Source organism: Anastrepha obliqua, chromosome 2, assembly GCF_027943255.1.
Source record: "Anastrepha obliqua isolate idAnaObli1 chromosome 2, idAnaObli1_1.0, whole genome shotgun sequence".
In the NCBI taxonomy this organism is placed as follows: domain Eukaryota; kingdom Metazoa; phylum Arthropoda; class Insecta; order Diptera; family Tephritidae; genus Anastrepha; species Anastrepha obliqua.
Genome location: NC_072893.1, coordinates 52,671,006 through 52,683,094, shown reverse-complemented (window position 1 = coordinate 52,683,094; position 12,089 = coordinate 52,671,006). Strand labels below are relative to the sequence as shown.

At 38.0% G+C, this 12,089-nt stretch overlaps 1 protein-coding gene across 1 annotated transcript; it reads right to left on the bottom strand.

Annotated features, from left to right (window-relative positions):
* Positions 1 to 1,904: 1,904 nt before the first annotated feature.
* LOC129238144 (mannosyl-oligosaccharide alpha-1,2-mannosidase IA-like) lies at positions 1,905 to 11,711 on the bottom strand. Its single transcript, XM_054873180.1, has 6 exons — positions 11,682 to 11,711; positions 8,551 to 9,163; positions 8,255 to 8,479; positions 5,272 to 5,410; positions 4,933 to 5,194; positions 1,905 to 4,847 (listed from the first exon to the last, which is right to left on the bottom strand). The coding sequence occupies exons 1-6, from the start codon at positions 11,709 to 11,711 to the stop codon at positions 4,698 to 4,700; spliced, it is 1,419 nt and encodes a 472-aa protein (XP_054729155.1). The 3' UTR covers positions 1,905 to 4,697.
* Positions 11,712 to 12,089: the final 378 nt, after the last annotated feature.

Here is a 12,089-nt window from a genome sequence, read left to right as displayed (position 1 = left end):
GTTTATGCTGCTACAACAACAAGTAGCCGATTTTTTGTAGTTATACCTCAGCCTTTTGATTTTGGCGAAGTGCAAATTTTCAAGCGAATCGGTAATTAATTGTTTTGTATTTAAATAGTATTTTATGTTTGACAAAAGTATATTTTGCGTTTCAATTTTGGGTGTCACAACTAAATTAATATTTATATACATAGAATGTAAAAGAAAAATTTCAACACAGTGTCACGCATCATCTCACGAAGAGAAACACAACTCTTTCGACGGATATCCATAACGACAAATCCAATGAATACCTATTATGCTTTTGCGGCCGTCGTCTGTCTGCGGCTAGTCTCTCTATGGCTTCCCTGGTCCTAAAATCGTTTTTAAATGAAATTTCACAGATATGCAGTACAAATAGCAAAAATATTATAACTCGATTTTGACGAAATTTGAGTTATGTCACTTTAGAAGATTATGTGTAAGAGATATTTTAATTACTTTTTCTCCTTTTCAAAATAGTGTAGCTCCCGGTATGGGTTAACATTTTTCTGGTTAACAATGGGTTACTTTTCTGGATCGGACTCGGAAAGAAGTATTACATGCATAACGTATTTTTATGGAAAGAAAATTTTTGAGAATCACATGGCTGGGGTTTTGACCAAATGCGTTTTGATGAATGCAAATTGAACCAATTTTTTCTATGTTTGTTTTGTTTTGTATTGCAATTTCACTTTGAGACCTTATTTATCTAGGAACCAGCATTAACAACGTTAACAATGTCAGCCTCGAAATCCAACGGAGAATCTCTCTACAGGCAAGAGGGTAATAAAGGCAACTGAGTAATAAAGTCCTCTCTTGACGAACAAAACTAACACTCTACAAGGCTCTCATTATGCCCGTCCTAACGTATCGCGCAGAAGCTTGAACGACGAAAGCATCTGACAAGACCCTCTCCCGCCCTGTGAATGCCGTAATCAAAGACCAACCACCACCTATTGCAGCTGAAGAGCTCCAGCTTCCCCGTGAGACGCGCGTAACACTTGCACAACTGCGTTCTGGATACTGTAGCAGGTTAAACTCCTACTTATCCAGAATGGATCCCGACATACCAAGCATGAACCCTCTCGTGATCTGATGAGAATCCCTTGGATTGTTTGAGAGAAAGATTCTATGGAAGATTTTTGGACGTTTGCACGTTGGTGACGGCGAGTATCGCAGGCGATAGAACAATGAACAGTAGGAGCTTTACGACCAAATAGACATAAGCGAATAAAGATCCAGCGTCTTCGTTGGCTGGGCCAAGTCGCCCGAATGAATACCAACGCTCCGGCTCTGATAGTTTTCGTTGCGGTACCAGCTGGTGGTAGCAGAGAAAGAGGAAGACCTCCTCCGCGTTTCCACAACAGTCGGTTCTACGTTACTGAAACGACCCGGATTTATATCCGGCCAAGGAGTGTCACTCCAGCAGCATTCCCCGTATGTAAGTATGGGGAATATTTATGCTGCTACAACAATAACAACAGCCGCCTCCGCGTTGGAAAGATCAGGCGGAGAAGGACTAGGCTTCACTTGGTGTTCCAAGTTTTCCAACTGGCGCCGATTAGCACGAGAAAGAAACGACGGGTGCGCTTTCTTAAATGCGACCAAAATGGCGTAAGCGGTTATCGCGCCAATCAAGAAGAAGACTGAAATTTCACTTTGTCGAACTTATTTTGGCTATATTGGTTTATTTACGCAGCTGCATGGAGGCACATTAAACCAATTTTTTTTAAATTTTTTTGAAATTTTTTTTTAATTTTTTTGAAATTTTTTTTAATTTTTTGAAATTTAAAAAAAAAAATTTTTTTTGGAAATTTGTTTGAAATTTAAAAAAAATTTTCTTAATTTTTTTTTGTATTTTATTTTTATTTTTTTAATTCGCCTTAAAAACTGCTTTGACTGCAAATTTTCACAGTTTTAGTACATTGTCTTGCCAAATAAGATATGCTCAAGAAATTTATGTTAAATTTTGCATGTTAGGGGGTATTCTTGTGTAGAAATTCGAAAAATTGTTTTTTTTTGTTTTTGATATTCTCAAAGCTTAACCTTTCAAGAATATGTCCTTAAAAGGATTTGTTAAAATTTTAATTATTTCCAGAGCTATTTTTATTTATTATTTATTATATTGTATTTTTATTATTTCATATTTATTATAGCTATTTTAGTGTCACGACTTCTAAACTGGCTCGGCTGGAGGGCGTAATTGCATCCAAAACTTTAAACGCGTTTTTCTCGAAACTATTTTCATGTTTACCCTTTACCTATTTCAAAATGTTTACTGTGACTTCTCAGGTTCTACTTAAACGATTTACTTGGAAGTTGGTGTGAGCCTTCTCAGTGTATATATCTATCGTACTCACTATTAATATAAACAAAATACAATTTTTACTATTTTTAAAAAATTCCGAAAAGTAACAAAAAGTAGTAAATAAATTTATCATTTTCTCGGGCAGCCGTAATTTGGCCAAAAAAAATTTTTTTTTCGACTTTTTTGTGGAAAGTACGATAGCGCAGCATTCATCAAGATTAATTAACTTTTTTTTAGTTTTTTGTTTCAGATTATTAGAACGCTTGCAATCGTGGTAAGTGTGGCGCGAGTTAACGACATGGCCTCACTTTCTTCATTTCTAATCACTTCCGCCCATGGCCAATAGACATGCATTATCAAGTAAACAACATCAAGCCGATAGGACTTGTTTTCATATGCATTATGAAGTAAACAATACACAACCAGCAACGAATTATCCCAATGCAATAACAACCGCCGCATTTAAATGGTATAAATACCAGTTTGATTTATGTAACAACTTAGTCTTAAGAATATCGAAAATAAACACGCCGAAGTGCGTTAAAATATTAAAAAAATATTTCTTTTTTCTCATATCGTGAAAACGAAATCAAATCGCGCCATTTTTTGTTAACCCCCCACTTCAACAACTTATAACTTTTTAAGTTTTTCGTTTTTTGAGATTTTTATTTTTTTTTATGTATTTTTAAAATGGTTAAATTTCAAGGGCCGATGTTGAATGTGAACCACACCTAAACGTCAACGACACTGTTGGACTTCTTTCTTTGGGGTTATTTGAAAGAAAAGGTGTACGTCGATAAGCCAGCAACAATTAAAGAGCTAAAGAATGAAATAATTCGGCACATAACGGCATAGAACCTCAATTATGTCTCAGCGTCATCGAAAATTTGGACCATCTGATGGAGGTGTGCCGCCGAGGACGCGACGGCCTTTTGGTCGATATTTTGCCCGATAAGTAATTGAGCCAGACCAATATTATCATAATGAAGAGAAATTACAATAATTTCCTAAGAAAATTGTATTTTATTCAAAATCAAATCAATCAAATCAAAAAATCTTATTAAAAAATGGATGGTAAAAATATTTTTTATTTTTAATTTATAACACCCGAAAAAACACCTCAAATTCATGCCTCTACACTAGAATACCCGCTTAATAGAAATGTTTGATAGACTTACTGCTGATAAAAGTTTATCATTGTCATTTTTTGGTGCCTTTCAGAGGCATTCGAGAATACACAAAAAAATACATAAAAAAAATTCGCAGAAATCTGTAATCGCCTTATACCCAGTGTAACTCTCTCTACATTTTAAATGCGTGCTGACGTGAAATAAAAAAAAATTACGGAAAAAAATCGAGTACCAACTAACTTTGATGAGAATAAATGAAGCAAATTCATGAAAACGAAATCAAAATCCAAAACAAATCGTTAAATATATAGATTTTCATTTCGAGACCGTCAGGTTTTTACAAAGTTTTTCATATAACGAAAATAATCGTCCGGCTTAAGTTATCTACATAGCTTTTTTCAACCCGTTTACGTTTAATATCATAGGTGCGTGAATTGCAAATAAATGTTATTTGTTTGCGATACAGTTGTTGCTATTTTGTTACAATTATCGACAAACAAAACAGTAAGTAAATACATAATATACATATATTTCTTCGTTATATATATAATAGTTTCTACATTGGCATTTTCACATGTACAGAATAATTTTTTTTATTTTAATGCATTCCATTACAGAGAACATACTTGGCAATGTGTTAAAGAAAACTTTTACAATTTATAGTTGTTTGTTGTTTTGCTTGTTCTTACAAGTGTATAAAGCCTTTACGGGTCAACGTTGAACAAAACCGTCATTAAAGATTTGAAAATTTCGAAAAAAGCGTCATGTCCTAAAAATTTGTTACTAAGATTTATGTTCTATGAAAAAAAAAAAAATTAAAAAAAAAAAATCTATTACCACATTCGAAATATATTACACATGCGTATGTAAGTAAGAAGAAATAACCGGTTGTCGGTGTACAGGTAAAATATACAAACTTATGTACATACATGTCACGTATATATGCGATTATCTCCACACTCAGAATACAAATAAAAATCCTAAACAAGTTATATAAAAAAAAAAAAAAATAACCTACCCAGTGTGGATCGTCTAGGCAACTATTATATAAATATAAGCTACATTTCAATGCGTTCCTAAAAAAACTAAAAAAATTTAAAAATAACTATTCGTTAAAAAAAAACAAATTAACACTAATTGCAGAGGTTTACATTTGGATTGGAGTTACCCCATTTGAGAGGCACATTGAGGACCACACGCAGCGTCAATGTGAAATGTCAATGCTTTAGCGTAACATTTTAACGATTCTCGTCGAGTTGCGTTTGGGCGGGTGGTGCCGCGCGATAGAAGGCATTCGCGCTACGGATGGGCAACGGATGCGCCTCCGTGTTGAATATCCACTCATCTAGCGGCAGCAAGGAGTCGTCGGAGAAGAGCAAATACAAGTACTAAAAAGGAGCGAAAAGTTATAAAAAAAAGAAGATAAAATAGCATAAATAACCATTGGTTGTCAGCCAGTTGCGCTGAACTTACCTTCAATGTCTCCGCCAAGAAGAAACTCTGTTGCACATCATCCTTCTGCGGTGTCTCCTGATACACATTCTTGATGCCACAATAGCCATGTGGCGTGCGGCAGTGTGCCTCTAGCGCTTGCACAGCCTCCCAGCCCCAGTCGCGGTATTTTTGATCGTGCGTCAAACGCCACAACACAAAGTAACTCTCGATCGTCTCCGGTCGTAGTATGTAGTATTTCTCTTGAGATTTCAAGGCACGCGCTTCGGCTGCGTCGCTAAAGCTGTTGGCGAAAGTATGCGATTTTTTTTTAGTAGATGAATATATAATATAAAATTTATTGAAAGAATTATGACAAACCGAAAAGCTTCAGGACCCAATTTGGTAGATGTTCTTGCATAGCTCTCATGACAGGTATTTGTCAGACCTTTGCCAATTTCCATAAATTTATTGGCATATTGATTTTGTCGCGTATTAGCAGCTAAGGCGAAGAGACCACCTAGAAAATGAGCGAATATTTGAGAAGTGAATGTGAATTAAATAGAAAACAAACGTATTTTTTAATTCTCCTCGGCGCAGCATGCCTACACTAAGGGGAAATCTACAGAAACCGCCTTACACTCGCTTGTCGGGTTGGTGGAAAAATGTTTGTCAGATAAAGAGTTTGCCATGGTTGCCTTACCTAGATATAGCCTTCAACAATATAAAGGCGAGCGCTATAGTAGATGCTTTAGAAAACATTGGAGTTGAACCACACGTTGTTGCCCTGATAGAAGTAATAGAGAAGGAAGGTAACGGCAAATTTAGGCAGCACTACCCTAAGCAGACAGGTCTGCAGAGGTACACCTCAAGGTGGTGTCCTCTCCCCTCTCCTCTGGATTTTGGCGGTAAACTCGCTACTACTGACCCTGGAGAGAGGGGGTTGTCACGTCACTGCATACGCAGATGGCCTAGAAATTGCTGTTAAAGGCAGATATCCTAACACCCTCATGGAAATTCTGCGCTCTAACATGGCCACGCTTAGGAGCTGCACTGAGAGTAGGGGACTCGCCATAAATCCCACAAAAACTGAAATAATTCTCTTCACAAGGAAACATAGGCTTCCTATAATCTCCCCGTTTTCAAGGGTGTGGAGATTCCTTTGAGAAGGAATGTCAAGTACTTAGGACTCATATTAGATAGAAAACACACATGGAAACCTAATAGAGGAAAGAGTAAAAAAGGCGAACGTTGCATTATATACTTGCAAAAGAGCGGTCGGTAAATTTTTAATACCCTTTTCAAAAAATTTTTTGTCCTTGGAGCCGAAATATGCTTCAATATCCCTTTTTATAGCTTGTTTTGAGGAGTAGTTTTTGTTACTCATATGGGATTGAAGTCCACTGAAGAGCTGATAATCACAAGGTGCAATATCCGGAGAGTATGGCGGATGCGGCATTAGCTCCCATCCGAGCTCGTTCAGCTTGTCTAATGTTTGCCTTGCGGTATGAGGTTTACGTTGTCGTGGTGCATCTATTCACTGAAGACGGCCGATTTTTATTAAGCGCCTCATTCAGGTTTGATAGCTGATGGGAATAATAATCAGCAGTTATCGTCTGGTTTGGTTCCAGAAGTTCATAATAAACAATACCGGCCATATCCCACCAAATAGACAGGAGAATCTTCTTGGGGTGAAGGCCATCTCTAGGGGTTGGTTCTGGTGTTTCATCTTTACCTAACCATTGGCGTTTGCCAACGGGATTATTGTAAAGGACTCATTATTCATCACCGGTAACGATACGGTTAAAAAACTTTCATTTTCAAGCCGTTGCAGCAGCTGAAAACAAACATTCACTCTCTGCTGAAGGTTGGCGACAGAAAGTCTATGCGGAGCCCTTTTCCCCAGCTTTGAAACCTTTCCCAACTGAACCAGGTGCCTGTGAACTGTTCCATGCGATGAATTTAACCTCTGAGCTATCATATCGACAGTCAAATTTGGCTCAGCTTCCACGAGTTCGAGCAAGGCGTCGGAGTTAAAGACTTCAGGACGATCAGCGCGCGGGGCATCCTCCACGTCGCAGTTACCACTTGGGAATTTTGAAAACCATTTTTGCGCAGTCCTTACACTCACGGTATCCTCTCGGTGAACAGTGTTTATTTCTGTAGCAGCACTTGTTGTATTTTTACCACTTTTATAAAAAAAAATACAAAATATGCCTCAAAATACGCGTTCGAAGATTCCATTTTATTTTTTAATTATTTTTCTATCCGCGATTAAAATCACTTGTTGAATGCACAATATATCAAAGAAAATATAAAAAGTTCCGTTATATTCCGCGAATAATTTTTTGTATGCAAAAATCGTACAAAAGTGAAGATATGGGTAAAATACGCACGAACTTATAGACTGACCTGATATTTAAAGAAAAAAATCTACAATGTAGGGGTCGCCTTTTAAATTTTTCGTTATAACTTCGGCATTTTCAGTCGAATTAGAGTATGTTTCTTTTGATGAAATTTAACATTTCTTTAACATTTTAGCAACAAAGCCCCAGCTCTCGAATTTGGTGGGTATCCTTACCGGACATTGTCCGTTAGGTGTTCATGCCGTGACCTTGGGATCCGTTCTGCAGAAACTGTCTGGAGGATGAGGTGGAATCATCTCAACACCTTCTTCTCAGCTGCCCTGCTCTCGTCTGGCAAAGACTCAGAAATCTGGGCTCTCACTTTTTCGCTACGCCTGCGGATATAGCTGGTGTAAATATCATAAATTTGGTGAAGTTCATCAGTAGCTTGTTGCGGCCAACTACGAACGCAAATCAGCCACCGCCAGCGTCGTCGTAAAATGTATGGTCATCATCGTCTCTAATCCCAAGGCTCCTTTTTCCTTTCCTTCACCTTTCTGCTCTCCCATGTATGGCACCACAACAGACGATTTTTCAATATTTGTTCAAGTGTGCCCTTAGCTAGGGCAGCCATCTAACCTAACCTAACCTAACATTTTAGCAACACACCAGCTTCATTTCATAAATGCCACACTGGACCTCGTATTTTAATTCAACATTTGTGCTTCGGTTATTGCTGTACACTTTTCTGCCAAAATAACCTCAACCTAAAAATAATAAAATCGCCTAGGATTGGTACGTCATTCACATAGCTGCGCCACGAGATGACGTTTTCGAACAGTGTCCACAACTTGTCTGCAACACTTTCACTATTTTGCTAAGAGATTTTCAAAATATGCTGATTGTTTATCAATTACACTCCCACTCTCAATTATTGAATTGGTAACAACAATGAGATTAGCCCCTGTGTGTAAATTCGTCTCCACCATTATTTGTATAGCCCGAGCAGCCTCTCTCACCTGCAAAGCACGCCAAGTGATCCATTTTATGTTCCAAGCGATCGAACTTCAAGTCGGACACATACGTCAGCCCACCCGAACTGGTTCGTATCATGTGCTCATTAATCGCCACCATCGATTCGTCGAACATTTCACGCGCCTCTTCATCTACCTGTCCGGACTGCAGCCACGCCTTCAGCAGGTACTCAAAGAAACTGTCGCCCAAAGCGCCCAGCGACATGTGCACTGCAATACAGAGAGTTCATGAATAACAAAACATACAAATACACACTTCCATCAGCCTCCCCCATACTCACTTTGTCCCCACTTGCCCGTTTTGGGATTGATGAAATTCGGATAGAGACCCTTTGGCTTCTCTATCTCCTTCAAAACTTGGCGTATAGTTTGCACACGCTCCCTATATAGCGGATTACCGGTAATATCACTCAGATATACGAATTCGCAATGCAATGTGCCAACTTCGGATAAAATCGAACTGCCACCTGAAGCCCAACCATAATTTCTACTTGCACCGGTTCGTGTATTTACCAACGCATATGGTATGCCGGTGGGCGTCTGGAAGGCAGGCAACAGCTTGTCAGCGATGTGTTGTGCCTTCTCTTTGTACATGTTGTCGCCGGTGAAAGCGTAGAGCGTCAGCATGCCACCAACAAAACGGATATTCGTTTCGAATACCGACAGATCGGCGCTAATGTTGTCTAGCGAAAATTTACGTTCAATCCAATCGCGTCCCTCTTGATACTCCTTCTCCAACCCCATTAGATAGAGTGTGTCCAGACCATCGACTATGGTCGCGCCCAGATCGTAGGCACCAAAAATACTGCCCGAATGTGGTCGTTGACTGAGCGGCCGCAATTCGTTTTTGCCCCAGGCGTAGAGTTTGTAATTCTCCCAGGCGTGCAGCATCATCTGAAAGGAGCAAAGAAGTGCAGGTTAGAGTTAGTTAGTTCTTATGTTCTTTATTTAAAAAAAAAAGATATTATGCATGTATGGGCACTTAAAACTAGCAGAAAGTACGGCTATAATATTGATATGTTGTCAGTCAGAATAATTTAAAATACTCGTAATTAGGTATATCGTCCCCTTAGTATAACAATAGCCTATGTGCTCATAGGCTATTATTTTTTTATTGAATTTTTGGATTCTCCATCGTCGATTTTATATGTGGTCAAAATTTTGTCAAATTCTAGTTCCACAGAGTGGGTCAAAACGTCAGTCAAAAAATAATAAATATTTACAGACATAACGAGATTTGAGTGAGAGCTACTTTCGACAAAAAGTTTGAAACTCATTTTCTCAAAACATCAAAAAATTTATAGGCTATTTTAATACTAAGGGGACGATATGATGGCACATTTTTCTTTATTTCCAATATAAAGGATTCAGGTTCACGAGTTTTATTATAAAATACCAAAGTAACTAAAATTTCAGCACGCACAAAATATTAGTATTTAAACACAAAAGGGTGCTTATAGGCGAAAAGACGAACTTGTAAAATAAATTAAAAAGTAAAACTACTTTATGCCGATTGAATTTTGTTTACATAATTTTGGACACTTATGAAAATATAATAAAGATGGTCAGCTGCGTTTATAGCGGTGGGAAGACCGCAGCTGACTATTTTTTTTTATTCTACTAAATGTCAACAATACATGAAAAAAATTTCAGCCGGTATAAAATGAGTTGGTAGAAATTTTTTTTCGACACTTTTCGTACCCTCCCACAATCACACCCACCACGGGTGCGCCAGCTGACGTTCACTTTCGTTATTCATGACGGCTAAGTCACAAGTATAGTCAAGAATTTAAAGGTATAAAAACGCAGTCCAAAATGAGACTATTATGAAAATTCATTTAAAATAATTTCCCTACTTTATTTGAGCCAGCAGGTTACATATTTATTCAAAGCTCTGCAATCACAGCCATTTAAGATGTTTACATTGGGTATGGGAACAAATTTCCGTCCTTTCTTAGCCAAAGCTACGAATTATTTAAAGAATTAAATAATAATGCATGATATTGTGCGAACTATGTGCCATTGGAAGCTACAACTTCACCCCATCTTTCAGGCAGCATACGGATTTCTCTGACGAAAAATTTGAGTTCTTTTGTCTTCATCCATTCATTGAGTCAGTTTGTGCTGCTCTTGTAAGAAGTGAACCGGTCTCCAATGAGGGCTGACTGCATTGATCGGAACAGATGGTAATCTGGCGGGTGGGGCAAGATTTCGCAATTCAGTCCCTCTAAATATTTTTGGACCTATTTAGCAACGTGTGGTCTGGCGTTGTCATGCAGCAAAATCAGTTTGTTATGCCTACCGTCCCATTCCGGCTGCTTGTCTTTAAGAGCTCGACTCAAACGCATTAGCTGCAGTCGGTAACGATCGCCAGTGCTGGTTTCAGATGGTTTAGGGAGTTCATAATAGATGACACCCTTCTGATCGCACCAGATGCATAACACAATTTTTCAAGCATGAATACTTTTTTCGCTGTCGATGGATCTGGTTCAGATTAGCAGGCTCCAACATTTTCGATGTTTAGGTTTATCATATTAGATCCATTTTTCCTCGCTAGTGACGATGCGATACAGAAAACCTTTTCTTTTCTGCCGTTCAAGAAGCATCTCACACGTCACCAAACGTCTCTCGATATACCTCTTCTTCAATTGATGAGGCACCCAGTTACCTCTTTCTAGACCATTTCCGTCGCGTGCAAATATTCATCAACGATTGACCTGTCAACATCTTTAGACATATCATCCAGGGTTCGACATGCGTCTTCATCCCATAATTGTTGTAGTTGAGTATCCTCGAATTTTTTCAGTGCCACTCCGATGCCCCTTCGTATATTGATCAATATACGACACGTTTCAGCTGCACTTTTCTTTAAAAGGTAATAATGAAGTATGACTTCCCGCAAATGCTGTTTTTTCGGGACGAACGTAGATAAAAAGTAACGTAATAGATATACATATATGAGAAACTCTATCAAATGCCTTAGAAAAATCAAACATAGTCGACTAAGCAGGCTTTTGTTCTTTTTGCAATATTTCAACAAAAAATCATTAGAAGCTTATGGTGTTTCACATCAATTATTAAACTTATTGATCAACAAAACAAAAATATTTTTACAAAAAATTTGATTATAAAAAGACTTGAACGTCTGATATATTTTGAAAAAATTTAAGATGCACTAAATGCGCTAAACATCCCATTTTATTTTATAATTAAAAAAAAAAAAAATACTGCGGCGGCGTAGAGTGCCAACGATTGGAAATGCCATCTCCCTTAAGTACTTTTAAATTAGGTCCGTCCGCTGAAATATGAATAACATTTGAAGTAGGCTCTAGCCAGTGCGCATCTCCTGCCAAAACTGACGAAATAGTGAAGCTACGCTTCTGGATACGTGCAGGATTTTATGGTTTTTTACCCAATAATGAGAGCGGAAGAGAGCGAACATCTTGTTGAAAGTACATATATACGAGGGATGCCTTTTATATGTCGGAATTTGGCAACCCTGGTGTTGCAATCTGGCAACTGACAGCTGTATCGCAAAGTTTGCCATTTTTTGGCTTTTACGTACTCAGAACATTTTGAAATACCAGCGCTATTTGTGTTGTTTACAGTAACTTAAAAGATTCATCTCGGTCCAAAAAGGGAATTAAATCGTGAACATTTTCGTCCGATTATTTTTTACAACTTTCGATGTGGATTAACTCAGCAACATTGCATGTATGAACTTAATTAATTTTTTGGCGATGAAGCTCCATCAAGGACCAGTGTTTATCGATGGTATGGTGAATTCAATCGTGGTCGTAGTTCACTCCAAGACGAATTT

Coding starts and splice junctions, on each gene's coding strand:
- LOC129238144 (XM_054873180.1), bottom strand. CDS start 11,711: ATGTTCGCTCTCTTCCGCTCTCATTATTGG. Junction 5,195..5,271: donor TTGGGTCCTGAAGCTTTTCG/GTTTGTCATAAT, acceptor TTTCGCCAACAG/CTTTAGCGACGCAGCCGAAG. Junction 4,848..4,932: donor TCTTGGCGGAGACATTGAAG/GTAAGTTCAGCG, acceptor GCTCCTTTTTAG/TACTTGTATTTGCTCTTCTC.